This window comes from Neovison vison, chromosome 1 (genome assembly GCF_020171115.1).
Source record: "Neovison vison isolate M4711 chromosome 1, ASM_NN_V1, whole genome shotgun sequence".
Taxonomy (NCBI): Eukaryota; Metazoa; Chordata; class Mammalia; order Carnivora; family Mustelidae; genus Neogale; species Neogale vison.
In genome coordinates, this window is record NC_058091.1 from 165,352,154 (window position 1) to 165,369,317 (window position 17,164).

Consider the following 17,164-nt stretch of genomic DNA (forward strand, 5'->3'; position numbering starts at 1 on the left):
CATTTAATTGTTTATAACCATTTATTCTTTTATTTTCCTTGGGTTCAGATTCTGTGACTATCCTCAAGGGAGTTTTAATATGCATGACTTTTTAAATATGCATGACTTTTATTGCCTAATTTGGCTTTTGTTCATGTAAAATCAGGTCATGTCACCTTATTATATTCCTTGGTAAGATATTTATAAGAATTGCTGACCAAACATCCTGAGAAACCCCTTTTAATTGACATGATCCAATAACTTAATTCAAACTTTTATGAGGCAGTGAGTAAATGGTTCAGAGAGTCATGTGCAAGATAGTGGTTAGAAATATTTTATAAGGCTCTTTGAGGGGCACCTGGGTGGCTCAGTGGGTTAAGGCTCTTTGATATCTAGGGTGGCTCAGTTGGTTAAGCAGCTGCCTTCGGCTCAGGTCATGATCCCAGCGTCCTGGGATCGAGTCCCACATGGGGCTCCTTGCTCCGCAGGGAGCCTGCTTCTCCCTCTGACTCGGCCTTCCACTCTGTCTGCCTGTGCTCGCTCTCTCTCCCTCTCTCTCTGACAAATAAATAAATAAAATCTAAAAAAAAAAAAGTAATTTAGTAAGTAGATATTAACTGTTTACCAGTCAGCTTTTACTGAAGCCTAATCCTGGGATTATTTTTGAAGTTTCAGCACAATTGAAGACTTCACTGTTCTCAATAAGTTTGGGCACCAAACTGTTGCTTTTCCACATTGGCCCTGTGACTTTCCTGTCACCCCCAATATAATTGACAATAATGCCATCTAATTGTAACTATTCCCTCTCATGTGAGGCACTGAAGATACTTCTTTTATTGATACTATAAATATATCAGAATGGCTAGTATGAAAACACTCTTGGAACATAAAGAAACATGGGTTAAAGAGCGACTCATGATTCAAACACATCCTTTTCCATTACACATATAAATGGTCTGATGGGCTGAGAAGGTATCGCCCTGTTTAAGATAGTTTACCGAATCTGTGTGATATCATAAAAGACTCAATATCATATAATAAAGCCAAAACTTTGCTTGCAGAAAGGTCCTATATGATAATCTCTTCCTGGTAAGGATATACACGAATAGATAATTGGTCCATTCTATAAGCTAGGATGACTCCTAATGCTGTTAGATGGGAATATAAAGGAGTATCTCTTCCATGTCCCAAAGTTGATATTGTTGAGGTCTCATGAGTTACAAACAAAACAACTGGCTGAAGATGTAGAATGCAGAGATAATAAAGAAATGTCAGTCGATCCATTATTTTTTGTTCACAGTCACAGATGACCAGAAACATCAACTAAGCCATGGAGATACAGTCGAATCAATCATCCACAGATGACTTCATCCTCCTGGGCATTTTTTCTCACAGTCCAACTGACCTTGTCCTCTTCTCTCTAGTTATGGTGGTCTTCACAGTGGCCCTCTGTGGGAATGTTCTCCTCCTCTTCCTCATCTACATAGATCCTCGACTTCATACACCCATGTACTTCTTCCTCAGTCAGCTCTCCCTCATGGACCTCATGTTGGTCTGTACCAATGTGCCAAAGATGGTAGTCAACTTCCTATCTGGCAGGAAGTCCATCTCTTTTGTGGGTTGTGGCATACAAATTGGCCTCTTTGTCTGTCTTGTGGGGTCTGAAGGGCTCTTGCTGGGACTCATGGCTTATGACCGCTATGTGGCCATTAGCCACCCACTTCACTATCCTGTCCTCATGAGTCAGAGGGTCTGCCTCCAGATTGTTGGGAGCTCCTGGGCCTTTGGGATAATAGATGGTGTGATCCAGATGGTGGTAGTAATGACCTTCCCCTACTGTGGCTTGAGGGAAGTGAACCACTTCTTTTGTGAGATGCTATCCTTGTTGAAACTGGCCTGTATAGACACATCCATTTTTGAGAACGTTATATATGCTTGCTGTGTCTTCATGCTGTTTCTTCCCTTCTCCATCATCGTTGCCTCCTATGCTCGTATCCTGAGGGCTGTGCTCCGCATGCGCTCTGCTCAGGCTGGCAAAAAGGCCCTGGCCACCTGTTCTTCCCATCTGACAGCTGTCTCCCTCTTCTACGGGGCAGCCATGTTCATCTACCTGAGGCCTCGGCGCTACCGGGCTCCTAGCCATGACAAAGTGGTCTCTATCTTCTACACAGTCCTTACGCCTATGCTCAACCCCCTCATTTATAGCTTGAGAAACCGAGAGGTGATGGGGGCCCTGAGAAAGGGGTTGGACCATTGCAGGATTGGCAGTCAGCACTGAAGGACCAGGATATCCTGTGCCTGGCAATGCCATCCCCTGATTCTGTGACTTTGAGTAAATAATCTCTGTGTGAGGCTCTGTTTCCTCACTGTTAATGATGATCATAATACCTGCAGGCTTTTTTTAAATCCTAAACCCTCTCTGTGTGTAGTGAAAAAACAGCTTTTTCTTTTAAGATTTTATTTATTTGACAGACAGAGATCACAAGTAGGCAGAGAGGGAGGAAGCAGGCTCCCCGCTGAGCAGAGTGCCTGATGCGGGGTTTGATGCCAGGACCCTGAGATCACGACCCGAGCCGAAGGCAGAGGCTCTAACCCACTGAGCCACCCAGGTGCCCCAAAACAGCTTTTTTTTTTTTACCCAATATTTAGTGAGCTAATTCATTTGTAAAATGCATTACATTGGAATGTAGGACTTTGTAAACCCAAGCACATGCAGAAGTAAGGCATTGGGATTATTGTCCCTTATTGTTTAAATCTAGAATTATTTCTAATATCAGAGAATGCCCTGAATTTGACTTCCTTACTCTTATTGCGATTCTCTACCATTGAGTCAGAACTTACTATGTGCCAGAAACATACAATATTCCATATGTGTATGTATAGATATCATTTCTCTGATTTATTAAAGGTCTCACACTAGTTTCTTAGATGAAACTGGATGAAATCATCATACAGATGATGAAAAATAAGCTTATAAAATTCTCTTTAGAGAGTGCTCACCTTTCCTGCTCTGTAAGTAGGAACTTTTTTTTTAAATATATAAGTGGGGGTTTTTTGGCCTTTTAAGTTTTTATTTTTAACTCCAGTTAGTTAATATACAGTGTTATGTTCATTTCAGGTGAATATAGTAACTCAACACTTCCATGTATCACCCGTGCTCATCATAAGTGCACTCTTTAATCCCCATCACCTATGTCATCTATCCACCTGGTAACCATCGGTTTGTTCTCCATAGTTAAGAGTCTGTTGCTTGCTTTGTCTTTCTCTTTTTTTCCCTTTGCTTTTTGGTTTCTTATATGATCCATATATGAGTGAAACCATACAGCATTTGTCATTCTCTGACTTATTTCATTTAGCATCATACTCCCTTTCTCTATCCATGTCCTTTGCAAATGCAAGCTGTCATACTTTTTATGGCTAAATAGTATTTCATTTACACATACCACATCTTTATCCATTCATATATCTATGGATACTTGGGCTGCTTCCATAACTTGGCTGTTATAGAAAATGCTGCTATAAATATTAGAGTGTGTGCATCCCCTTGAATTAGTGTTTTTTTATTCTTTGGGTAAATAGTATTGTGATTGCTGGATCATAGGTTACTTCTGTTTTTAACTTTTTTTAGGATTTTATCCATTTATCTGAGAGATAGAGACAGTGAGAGAGAACATGAGCAGGGAACAGAGCAAGAGGGAGAAGGAGAGTCCCTGCTGAGCAGGGAGCCCGGTGCAGTGCTCCACCTCAGGACCCTGGGATCATGACCTGAGCTGAAGGCAGACACTTAACCAACTGAGCCACCCAGGTGCCCTTATTTTTAAATTTTCAAGGAACCTCTATACTGATTTCCAGAGTAGCTACACTAGTTTGTGTTCCCATTGACAGTGTACAAATGTTGCTTTTTCTACACATCTTCATCAATACCTGTTGTTCCTGTGCTGTTGATTTTAGCCATTCTGACAGGTGCAAGGTGACATCCCGTTGTAGTTTTGATTTGTATGTCTCTAGTGGTAAGTGGTGATGAATGTCTTTTCATGTGTTTGTTGTCCATCTTCATGTCTTCTTTGGAGAAATGTCTGTTCATGTCTCCTACCCATTTTTTAATTGGGTTATTTGTGTGACCAGGAAATTTATACAGACTTCTTGAAGTTTTATATTCTTTAAAGAATAAAGTGCAAAGTCTTTAGGATTCTTGAGGGAAGAGGTAAAGACCTTTATTGTCTGGAACATAAGAAATACACAGGGAAGTGCTGTAAATATAATCCTCCAACAAAATTAGCCACTTTTTATTATTTCAGTTTCTGTAAGAGGAAAAAAATTCACCATACTGTTTTCCCTTGGGAAATTATATTTGGAACATAAACGGCAGAATTCGATCTGTATTTGAAGACATAGTTTTAAATATCTGCAGTTATTGGTGTTATTTGTATCCATCCATCTAAACTCTGTACCAGCTACAATAAAACTTTTTCTGGAAGAAAATATTCTTTGTTGCATTCAGAAAAAAGAAAAGACAGAATTGTGTTCTGGAAGTTGGACTAAACCACAGGAAATTATTTGCTTAGTTTTCAGCTTGGAGAGAATGGAGGGCAGTGGCACTAATAATCACTATAATTCTTAGGACCTAGCATGAGGAGATGACTTTAGATTGTCTCTGCACTTTAATCTCATTACAAACACTTTGTGGTGAGCATCATTATGTGCCTTTTACAGACAAGAACACTGGGGCTCAGACCACTTAAGTCCTTTACCTTACCCTCACTCCCCAGTTCTCTCCACCTCCCCCTGAGAAACATTTTGTTTGTTGGAACAACTGAGATGAGCAGAGAACTTTGCAGGAGTCTCCCTTCGCTTGGAGCTTAATTGCCAGAGACTGGGGACAGAAATGTGACAGAGAAGGAGTCTCCAAGGATTTGCGAAAATATAAGTAAATTTCCTTAGTCACAGCAGATGGGGAGAACAGTAGGTGCAGTGAGGAGTGTCAGGGAATAAAACCTCTCAGTTGGGCCCTGGACCTGGCTCAGTGAGGGTTTCTTTCCACAGGCGAGGTTATGTTTCCTCATTAATCACAAGACCCCCTCCCCCATGGTCCAGCCCACTCCCTGTGCTCCCCTTATGAATGAGGGATAAACGTTCTCTCTGCGCTATAATTTCTATTTCTGAAAGACTTTTTCTAACCCCTGGCATGAAGTGCTCTCTTCCAGGTTTTCCTGTGTTTCTTTATTGAGACCAAACAGGTATCCCATTTTAACCAGTCTTAGCATTTCTTCAAAACCTTTCACAGCCTTTGTGGAAGGCATTGGGTATTTCCTGCCCATGGATGAGGAGTGCCCCAAATACCTCAGACAATACCCTTTTTCACAGGATATGAGGAGAGTCTGGAGTTTTCATGACATTAGTCTTTCTTTCTCCTGAAAATTTCTCCTCTTTACCTTTCCTAGGTTCTTCCTGCTTCCATTTCAGCCCCATTTCCTTTAAGGAGATGGAGGTGCACTGGTTTCCCTGCACTGAGAAAGACCTTGTTGCAGACCCAACTGACTAATCAGAACAGTCATCCCTTGGTGATGAAGTCTGCTCTCCAAGGACTCTAGATTGGAACCTGTCCTCCTGACTCCCTAGCCCGTCCTGGTGTTATTGATTAGAACGTTTACATTAAAGGTCTTCCTTTCTGAATAATTCCACTTACCATCTCTGTCATCATATGCTTTAACATTTTTGTTCTTAATTAATGGTTTAAGACTTTTAAATGGAGGGAAGGATTGAATCATATATTTCTTTTTTTTTTAAGATTTTATTTATTTATTTGTCAGAGACAGAGGGAGAGAGAGCGAGCGAGCACAGGCAGACAGAGAGGCAGGCAGAGGCAGAGGGAGAAGCAGGCTCCCTGCTGAGCAAGGAGCCCGATGTGGGACTCGATCCCAGGACTCTGGGATCACGACCCGAGCCGAAGGCAGCTGCTTAACCAACTGAGCCACCCAGGCGTCCCTGAATCATATATTTCTTTTTGTATGGGGCTGTCAAAGTTTCCTTTTTTCAGTTAAAAACACACTTCTCATTCAGTATCAAATACACATGTGTCACAGATTTTATTCAACTTATTAATTAATGGATATTTCAGACAGTAAAAGTAGTTCCAGGAGCAAAGTAACTGCAAGGCCATCAGAAAATTTATTTTTAAAAATTAAAGAATGATTTCTGGGAAGATGGTGGAGTAAAATGACCTAAGTTTACCTTATCCCATGTGTACAACTAGATAAAATTCAGATCAGTTTAAATAACCCAGAAAATGACCCAGAGACTGGGAGAATTAGCTCCATAACTAATGTAAAGAAAAGGCCACATCAAAGAGGGTAGGGGTAGAGACATGGGGAGCTAAATGGATCTACAGGATCATCCATGAGAGGGAGGGACCTGTGCATGTGCAGAAGGGAGAGAAACAGACTATTATACCAGGGAACCCATAGAGCAAAGACATTTGACCAGAGGGAACCAGAGGGAAAAAAATTTTTGAGTTCTTACAACCAGTGATTTTAAAAATCAATTAGCTCAGCTCTGGGAAAGTCAGGAGGCTGAGAGGAAACTGAATCCTACCCTTAAAGAAAAAGCACAACGAATACCTCATAGAAATAGAGCATAGAAGCAGCAGTTTGGAAAACACTTGGGACACATGGAGGGATAGTTGTTTATGCATCTCAGACAATATTCTGGAGGGACAAAAATGGTTGGAAGACTCCTCTAAGAACAAAGGAGTTGGCAGGCCTTGTTTTCATCCCCGCTCACCCAGCACAAACACATGGGAACCAGCACAGTGCCAACTCTCACTAACATTCTAACTTGTTAACACTGCCACATCCCCTGCCTATGCTTTGGCTGATATACCTGATCCAGCCAGGCCTGTCTCACTCCTGGTGCTGCAAACCCCCCCAGAGAACCAGCACACAAACCTTGAAAAACACAGATGTTTTACCCCCTCCAATGCACTCTTGGCAGTGTTCTAGTAGGCCTGACAGGTGCTAACACCACTCCAAAGAGATTCCTGTCCCAGGGAGAGGAAAAGATATCCATATACAGCAGTTGGACAGAAGTCCCAGCAATGGCCCCACCCACCAAGGAAAGCTTCTCAGGAGACAATACACAGAAAGCCCCTTGCAGTTTGGTGTAACTGTATCTCACAAACACCTAGTCTGACCCAGCTCAAGCCCAAGACAGCCCCAGACTGGCCAACTAATATCACAGGGACCAGAGAGCCCACAAGAAGTAAAGAGCCACTGGAGATGACTGGACTGAAGGAAAAAGTGACTCAGCCACAACAACAGGGTACATGCAACACACATAGGACATACCCCTGAAATGCCAGGTTTAAGTGAACAAGGGACGTTGCACCGCAGGGCACAAGACTTCATCCTCACAAAGCCAGTACTTCCAAAAACAGAAGTAACCTACTTTCCTAACCCACAGAAACAGACACAGAGATTTAAGCAAAATGAAGAGCTAGAGGAATAAGTCCCAGATAAAAGAACAGCACAAAATCACAGCAAGAATCCTAAGTGGTATGCCTAATGGAAAATTCGAAGTGGGGGTGGGGAGGCGAGCCCCCTTGGGAAGATGGCAGAGTAGGAAAACTGCGCTCACCATATCCCATGTTTTTTTCAACTACATATCATCACATCCAAGTCAATAAACTATACAGCAATCTGAAGACTGGTAGAACAAACTTCACAGCTAAATAGAAATAAAGCTGTGCCTGAAAGGTTGGAAAGGTCAGGGAGTTGGATGGAAGCTGCCCACATGAGGGAGGAACAGCACTCACAGAGAAGGAAAAGAAACAGGCCTTCCCATCAGGGAGCTCACACAGGAAAGACGAACCCCAAACTGTTTGGCTTTAAAAACCTGAGGTGGAATGCCTCAGTAGGTTAAGGTGTCTGCCTTTGGCTCAGGTCATGATCACAGGGTCCTGGGATGGAGTTCAACATTAGGCTCCTAGCTCAGTGGGAGGTGTGCTTCTTCCTCCACCTGCTGCTCCCCGTGCCTGTGAGCTCTCTGTCTCTCTCTCTCTCTGTCTCTCTGACAAATAAATAAATAAAATATTTTTTTAAAAAAGCAGAGGGATGAATTCTATTAGTATGTAAAACCAGTGAGTCTTGGAACCTGGTGCTTTAGAGGTGAGCTGACTCAGCACTGAGTGAAGAGGGGGATGGTGCCACTCTCTGTCCCCCTCTTGACAGTGATGGGTCACTGCCCTTACAGAGACAGCAGACTTCGTGGAGAAGCAACATAAAAACAACAGTTTACACAACCTAGGTAGGCAAACAGGAAACAGATCTGTTCATACTCATTTTGAAGTATGTTAAGGGACTTCTCTGAAAATGAAGGAGCTGATAGGTGCCATTTTCCTCCTCCATTCCCCAGCATAAACAGAGAGACACATGTGAGAGGAGGGACTGCACAGACACCTGCTACCTAACCCCCTAGAAGTGCACCAGGCCCATGAGTTCTCCTGAGGACTCACCTACTTGAAGCCTGCTAACCTCAGCACTGGGCTCAGAGCAAATTTTGTTAAAGCCATGTGGGTACTCAACCCTGCCTCCCAGTGTACAGCTGTCACTCCAAACCTCACATCTGCCACAACACACCCAACTATGTGCCTCTAGCCACCATCAAGTCTCACACAGCTGCACACCCCCAGGCACCTTCACACTCCAGCCCAATCGGGTGCTCACAGGTGCCCTTGTGAGCCATGCCAAATCCCATACCCCACTTACCCCAGCTAAAAATCCCCAGCTGCTACAGTGCTTCAGTGGCCCTGCAAAAACTTTGCTTAGACTGCCACCCTGCTCCCAAGTTCCTCTGCAGGCATACCCCCTTTGAGCTGGCCTGTCTGGGTCTTTCTAACACAACAGAGACCAACCACAGCCCAGAGCAGGCAGAAATACAGTGCCAACAACTGCGTTGGGAGGAAAATTGACTCAGACACAAAAGCAGGGCATAAGCAACACACATATGATACTCTTTGGAAGTGCCAGGTTCAGATGAACAGGGGCACTAAACTCCAGAACACTCCAGGATCTCTTCTTCATAAAGCTACTATTTTCGAGAGCAAAGGACACAGCTGGCTTTCTCAACACAGAGAAAGAGAAAAAGAGAGGCAGACAAAATGAGGAGACAGAGAAGTTTATCCCAAATGAAGGAACATGAAAAGGCCAGAGCCAGAGATCGAAGAAAAATAGATATAAGTAATGTGCCTGATAGGGAATTTAAAGCAATAGTCATAAGAATACTTACTGGACTTCAGAAAAGTGGAAGACACAATTAACACCCTTAATATAGAGATAAGGAAGAACAACACAAATAAAATGAACAATAAATGAAATGAGAAACATACTTGATGGAATGAATAGCAGGATAGAATAAGCAGAAGAATGAATTAGTGAAATGAATGAATTGTGACCTTGGATAATAATGGGAAGTCATCTTCAAACCCCTCAGATTGTTTTTCAGAGTCAGGTCGGGGTACCAGGTGGTGGGTATTATAGAGGGCATGGATTGCATGGAGCACTGGGTGTGGTGAAAAAATAATGATACTGTTATGCTGAAAATAAATAAATTTTTAAAAATTATATAAAATAAATAATGGGAAGTCATCAGGCTGAACAAAAGAGAGAGAAGAGAATTATGCAAAACAAGAATAGACTTAGGGAACTCAGTGACTCCATCAAACATAATGCCATTTATTTTATGAAATCCCAGAAGAAGAAGAGAGAGAAAAGGCAGTGGGAGGGGGAGAGGATTTATTTGAAGAAATAATAGCTGAACCTAATCTGGGGAAGGAAACAGATATCCAGATCAGGAAGACACAGAGAACGCCCAAAAAAATAAAAGCAGACCAAAACCAAGGCATATTATAATTAATGTTGCAAAATATAGTGATAGAGAAAAAAATATTAAAGAAGTCAGTGACTTACAAAGGAAAACACACAAGGCTATCAGGAGATTTTTCAATAGAAACTTTGCAAGCCAAAATGGAATGGCATGATATATTCAAAGTGCTGAATGGGAAAAACCTGTAGCCAAAACTACTCTATCCAGCAAAGCTGTCAGTCAGAATGGATGAGAGATAAAGAGTTTTCCAGACAAACAAAAACTAAAGGATTAATGACTCCTAAATCAGCCAAGCAAGAAATATTAAAAGGGACTCTTCGAAGTGAAATGACATATTAATAAACAATGAATGAGTCAACCAGTAGATCAAAAAAGAAATTAAAAAATACATTGGGGGACCCCCATTTACTCCGTTAGTTAAGCCCCTAACTCTTTATTTAAGCTCAGGTCATGATCTCAGGGTTGTGATATTAAGCCCTGCATGGGGCTCCATGCTCAGCAGGGAGTCTGCTTGAGATTCTGCCTCTCCCTCTCCTTCAGTCCCTCCCCCTTCTCATGCTTTCAATAAATGAATACATACATACATACATACATACATACATAAAATCTCTTTTAGAAACATGGAAACAAATAAAAATGAAAATACAATGGTCCAAGTGGAACAGAGTAGAGAACCCAGATATGAACCTGCAACTCAAATAAATAATCAAATAATCTTCAACAAAGCAGGAAAAAAGACGGTCTCTTCAATAAATGGTACTGATAAAATTGGACAGCTATGCATAGAAGAATGAAACTTGACCATTCTCTTACACCATACACAAAGATAAACTTGAAATGGATGAAAGACCTCAGTGTGAAGCAGGAATCCATCAAAATCCTAGAGGAGAACATAGGCCTCTTCAACATCAGCCACAGCAACATCTTTCAAAACATGTCTCCAAAGGCAAAGGAAACAAAAGTGAAAATGAACTTTTGGGACTTCATCAAGATCAAAAGCTTCTGCACAGCAAAGGAAACAGTCAACAAAACAAAGAGGCAACCCACGGAATGGAAAATATATTCTCAAATGACACTACAGACAAAGGGCTGATATCCAAGACCTATAAAGAACTTCTCAAACTCAACACTGAAAAAAAACAGATAATCAAGTCAAAAAATGGGCAGAAGACATGAACAGACCCTTCTCCAATGACGACATACAAATGGCTATCAGATACATGGAAAAAATGTTCATCATCATTAGCCATCGGGGAAATTCAAATCAAAACGGCATTGAGATACCACCTTACACCAGTTAGAATAGCCAAAACTAACAAGACAGTAAACAACAAGTGTTGGAGAGGATGTGGAGAAAAGGAAACCCTCTTACACTGTTGGTGGGAATGCAAGTTGGTGCAGCCACTTTGGAAAACAATGTGGAGATTCCTTAAGAAATTAAAAATAGAGCTTCCCTATGACCCAGCAATTGCACTCCTGGGTATTTACCCCAAAGATACAGATGTCGTGAAAAGAAGGGCCATCTGTACCCCAATGTTTATAGCAGCAATGGCCACAATCACCAAACTGTGGAAAGAACCAAGATGTCTTTCAACAGATGAACAGATAAAGAAGATACGGTCCATATATACAATGGAATATTATGCCTCTATTAGAAAGGTTGAATACCCAACTTTTGTATCAGCATGGATGGGAGTGGAGGAGATTATGCTAAGTGAAATAAGTCAAGCAGAGAGAGTCAAGTATCATATGGTTTCACTTACTTGTGGAGCATAAGGAATAACAGGGAGGACATTAGGAGAAGGAAATGAAAAGTGAATTGGGAGAAATCAGAGGGGGAGATGAACCATGAGAGACTGTGGACTCTGAGAAACAAACTGAGGGTTTTGGAGGGGAAAGGATGGGGGGTTGGGTGAGTCTAGTGGTGGGTATTAAGGAGGGCACGTATTGCATGGAGCACTGGGTGTGGTACATAAATTATGAATCTGGGAACAGTGAAAAAATAAAATTTAATTTAAAAAAAAGAAAATACAATGGTCCATGTCCTTTGAGATGCAGCAAAAGTGGTCATAACAGAGAAGTATATAGCAATACAGGCATATTTCAAAAAGCAAGAAGACTCTCAAATAAAAACCCAACCTTAAACCTAAAGGAGCTAAGAAAAGAACAACAAAGCCTAAAACCAACAGAAGGACTGAAATAATAAAGATTACAACAGAAATAAATGATACAAAACAAAGCAAAAAAGTAGAATGGATCAATGAGGGCGCCTGGGTGGCTCAGTGGGTTAAAGCCTCTGATTTGGCTCAGGTCATGGTCCCAAGGTCCTGGGATCAAGCCCCACATCTGGCTCTCTGCTCAGCAGGGAGCCTGCTTCCCTCTCTCTCTGCCTGCCTCTCTGCCTACTTGTGATCTCTGTCTGTCAAATAAATAAATAAAATCTTAAAGAATAAAAAGAATGGATCAATGAAACCAGAAGCTGGATATTTGAAAAAATTAATAAAATTTATAAACCTCTAGCCAGACTTATCAGAAAGAAAAGAGAAAGGAACCAAATGAGAGAAGAGAAGAGAGAAGAGAAATAACATCCATTACCGAAGAAATGCAAACAATTAAAAGAAAAGATTATGAAAAACTATATGCCAACAAATTGGACAACCTGAAAGAAATTGATAAATCCCTGAAACATATAAACTAACACCACTGAAACACAAAGAAATAGAAAATTTGAACAAATAATAAGCAAAGAAATTGAATCAGTAATCAAAAATCTCCCAACAAACAAAAGTCCAGGGCCAGATGGCTTCCCAAGGTAATTCTACTAAACATTTAAGGAAGAGTTAATACCTATTCTTCTGAAGCTGTTTCAAAAAATAGAAGTGGAAGGAAAACTTCCATACTCATTGTATGAGGTCAGCATTACCCTGATACCAAAACCAGATAAAAACACAACTATACAAGAGAACTACAGGCCAATATCCCTAATGAGCATTGATGCAAAAATTCTCAACAAAATGCCAGCATACCAAGTCCAACATACCCTAAAACAACCATTCATATGTGGAATGTAAGAAACATCACAGAGGATCACAGGGGAAGGGAGGGGAAACTAAATGGGAAGTCATCACTGAAAGAGAAAAACCAAGACTCTTAACTGTAGGAAACAAACTGAGGGTTACTGGAGGATAAGTGGGTGGGGGGATGGGGTAATTGGGTGATGGGCATTAAAGAGGCCATGTGATGTGATGAGCACAGGGTTTTATATGCGACTGATGAATTCTTGAACTCTACATCTGAAACTAATGATGTACTATATGTTGGTTAATTAAACTTAAATTTAAAAAATAAAAAAAATCATTTAAGACAATAAAGTGTATTTATTCATGGGCTGCAAGGGCAGTTCGATATTTCCAAATCAATCAACATGATACACCACATTAATAAAAGAATGTATAAGAAACATACTATCTGGGATACCTGGGTGGCACAGCTGGTTAGGAGTTGGCCTCAGTTCAGGTCATGATCCCAAGGTCCTGGGATCTAGCCCTGCATTGGACTCCCTGTTCAGCAGGAAGTCTCTCCATCTACTCCACCCCTCCACCCCACTCATGCTCTCTCTCTCGCTCACTCTCTCTCTCTCTCAAATAAATAAATAAAATCTTTAAAGAAAGAAAGAAAGAAACATGTGATCCTTTTAAGAGATGCAGAAAAAGCATTTGAAAAAGTGCAAGATCCCTTCATTTTTAAAAGTCCTCAACAAAGTAGGCTTAGGGAACATATATCAACATCATAAAAGCCATATATGAAAAGACCACAGCTAATATCATCCTCAATGGGAAAAAATTGACAGATTTTCCTCTATAGTCAGGAACAAGACAGGAAAGTCCACTCTCACCATTGCTATTTAACATAGTACTGGAAGTCTATTGACACAACAATCAGACAACACAAAGAAATAAAAAGCATCCAGAGCAGCAAGAAAGAAGTCAAATTTTCACTATTTGCAGGCAACATGATAAAGAATCCACCAAAAATTGCTAGAACTGATAAACAAATTCAGTAAAGTGACAGGATACAAAATCAACATACAGAATGTTGTTGCTTTTTTATAAACCAATAATGAAGCAGCAGAAAGAGAATTCAAGGAACCAATCCCATTCACACTTGCAGAAAAAACATGAAATACCTAGGAATAAACTTAACCAAAGAGGTGAAAGACCTTCCCTCTGAAAACTATAAAACTCTGATTAAAGAAATTGAAGATGATACAAAGAAATGGAAAAACATTCCATGTTCATGGATTGGAAGAATGAATATATTTTGTCTATATTACCCAAGCAATTTACACATTTAAGACAATCCCTATCAAACTCTCAATAGAGTTTTTCAAAGAGCTAGAAAAACAATCTTAAAATATATATGGAACCACAAAAGACCCTAAATAGCCAAAACAATCTTGAAAAAGAAAAGCAAAGCTGAAGGCATCACAATTTCAGACTTCAAGTTATATTACAAAGCTGTAGTGTTCAAGACAGAATGATGCTGGCATAAAAACAGATACATAGGGACGCCTGGGTGGCTCAGTTGGCTAAGCAGCTGCCTTCGGCTCAGGTCGTGATCCCGGCGTCCTGGGATCGAGTCCTGCATCGAGCTCCTTGCTCGGCGGGGAGCCTGCTTCTCCCTCTGCCTCTGCCTGCCATTCTGTCTGCCTGTGCTCGCTCTCTCCCCCCACCTCTCTCTGATAAATAAATAAAAATAAATAAAATCTTAAAAAAAAACAGATACATAGATCAATGGAGCAGAATAGAAAACCCAAAAATTAGCCCACAACTGTGTGGTCAACTAATCTTTCTCAAAACAATATCCAATGGAAAAGAGGCAGTCTCTTGAACAAACAGTGTTGGGAAAACTGGACAGCAACATACAAAAGAATGAAACTGGACCACTTTCTTACACCATATACAAAAATAAACTCAAAATGGATTAAAGGCTAATGTGAGACAGGAATCCATCAAAATCCTAGAGGAGAACACAGGCAGTTACCTCTTGACATTGGCCATAACAAGTTCTTACTCTAGATATGTCTCTTGAACCAAGGGGAAAAAAGCAAAATGAAACTATTAGGACTTCATCAAGATAAACTCTTCTGCATAGTGAAGGAAACAATCAACAAAACTAAAAGGCAACTAAACTATGGAAAGAACCAAGATGCCCTTCAACGGATGAATGGATAAGGAAGATGTGGTCCATATACACTATGGAGTATTATGCCTCCATCAGAAAGGATGAATACCCAACTTTTGTAGCAACATGGACGGAACTGGAAGAGATTATGCTGAGTGAAATAAGTCAAGCAGAGAAAGTCAATTATCATATGGTTTCACTTATTTGTGGAGCATAACAAATAGCATGGAGGACAAGGGGCGTTAGAGAGGAGTAGGGAATTTGGGTGAATCGGAAGGGGAGGTGAACCATGAGAGACTATGGACTCTGAATAACAGTCTGAGGGGTTTGAAATGGCGGGGGGTGGGAGGTTGGGGTACCAGGTGGTGGGTATTATAGAGGGCACGGCTTGCATGGAGCACTGGGTGTGGTGAAAAAATAATGAATACTGTTTTTCTGAAAATAAATAAATTGAAAAAAAAAATAAAAAAAAAAACTAAAAGGCAACTAAAACTAAACTACAGAATGGTAGAAGATACTTGCAAATGACTTATATGATAAAGGGCTAGTATCCAAAATCCAGAAAGAACTTAATCAAACTCAACACCCAAAAAAGCCCAAATAATCCATTTAAGAAATGGGCAAAAGACATGAAGAGATATTTTTCCAAAGAATACATACAGATGGCAACAGATATCAGAAAAGATGTTCAACATCACTCATCATTAAGGAAATACAAAACAAAACTACATTGAAATATCACCTCACATCTGTCAGAATTACTAAAATCAACAACACAGGAAACAACAGATTTTTGACAAGGATGTGGAGAAGGAGGAACCCTTTTACAATGTTGGCAGGAATGCAAACTGGTATAGTCACTCTGGAAAAGTGTATGGAGATTCCTCAAAAAGTTAAAAGTAGAACTACCCTATGATCCACCAATTGTACTATCAGGCATTCACCTAGAGAATACAAAAATATTAACTCAAAATGACACATGCACCAATGTTTATAGCAGCAGTATCTACAACAGCCAAATTATGGAAACAGCCCAGTTTTTATTGACTGATGAATAAATAAAGATACAGTCAAATGTATATACAATTGAATATTACCAGTCATAAAAGAATAAAGTCTTGGGGCACCTGGATGGCTCAGTCATTAAGCGTCTGCTTTCAGCTCAGGTCATGATCCCAGGGTCCTGGGATCAAGTCCCAAATCAGGCTGCCTGCTCAGCAGGGCGCCTTCTTCTCCCTCTCCCACACCCCTGCTTGTGTTCCCAGTCTCTCTCTCTCTCTTTCTCTCTCAAATAAATAAAATCTTTAAAAAGAAGAATAAAGTCTTGTCATTTGCAATGACATGGCTGGAGCTAGAGAGTATTATGCTAAACAAAACAAGTCATTAAGAGAAAGACAAATATATGATTTTACTCATATGTGGAATTTAAGAAAAAAGAGTGGAAAACCAAGATACAGTCTCAACTATAAAGAACTAACTGGTGGGAGATGGGAGATGGGTGGGGGAATGAGTTACATTGGTGTCAGGGACTAAGGAGCACACCTGCTCACCACAACAGGTGATATATATTATGGGAGACTTTTCCAAGATGGTGGAGGAGTGGGACACCTTAGTTTTGTCTGGTCCCAGAAATTTAACCAAATAGCTCTCAAATCATTCTAAAACCCGTGAATTCAACCAGAGATCTAAGAAAAGAATTGCTGCAATTCTACAAATAGAAAAGCAACCACTTTCTGTGAGGTAGAAGGTGTGAATAAGTGAATCCAAGGCAATACATCCAAAGATAAACCATGGGGGAAGGGAGCTTCCATCAGCCAACTACCAGAAAATGATACAGCAGCAGAGTGCAAAATGTGGAACTTTTAGAAGTCTGCTCTGGTGAGGGACAGCCCTGCCCGAAGGGCACTCAGGTGGTAAAGTGGGGCAGAATCCTAGGTAGGACAGTGTGGCCTCAAGATCCCCAGGGTCAAAGAAAGAACAGGGGTACTTGAGTGCAACAGAGTTCCCATGCTTTGCAACAAGAAAACCATCTGCAATCAGAGAGCCCACGAGTGGGCTTTCAGCTCGGTGTTGCCATAAACCACAAACCACGGCACAGTTAGGTGATGGCTCTCCAAGCAGG

At 40.8% G+C, this 17,164-nt stretch overlaps 1 protein-coding gene across 1 annotated transcript; it reads left to right on the plus strand.

The window, feature by feature from the left end:
* Positions 1-1,309: 1,309 nt before the first annotated feature.
* Positions 1,310-2,257, plus strand: LOC122900715 (olfactory receptor 2V2). Its single transcript, XM_044239614.1, has one exon. It carries the CDS (start codon positions 1,310-1,312, stop codon positions 2,255-2,257), a length of 948 nt encoding a protein of 315 aa, XP_044095549.1.
* The last annotated feature ends 14,907 nt before the right edge of the window (positions 2,258-17,164 follow it).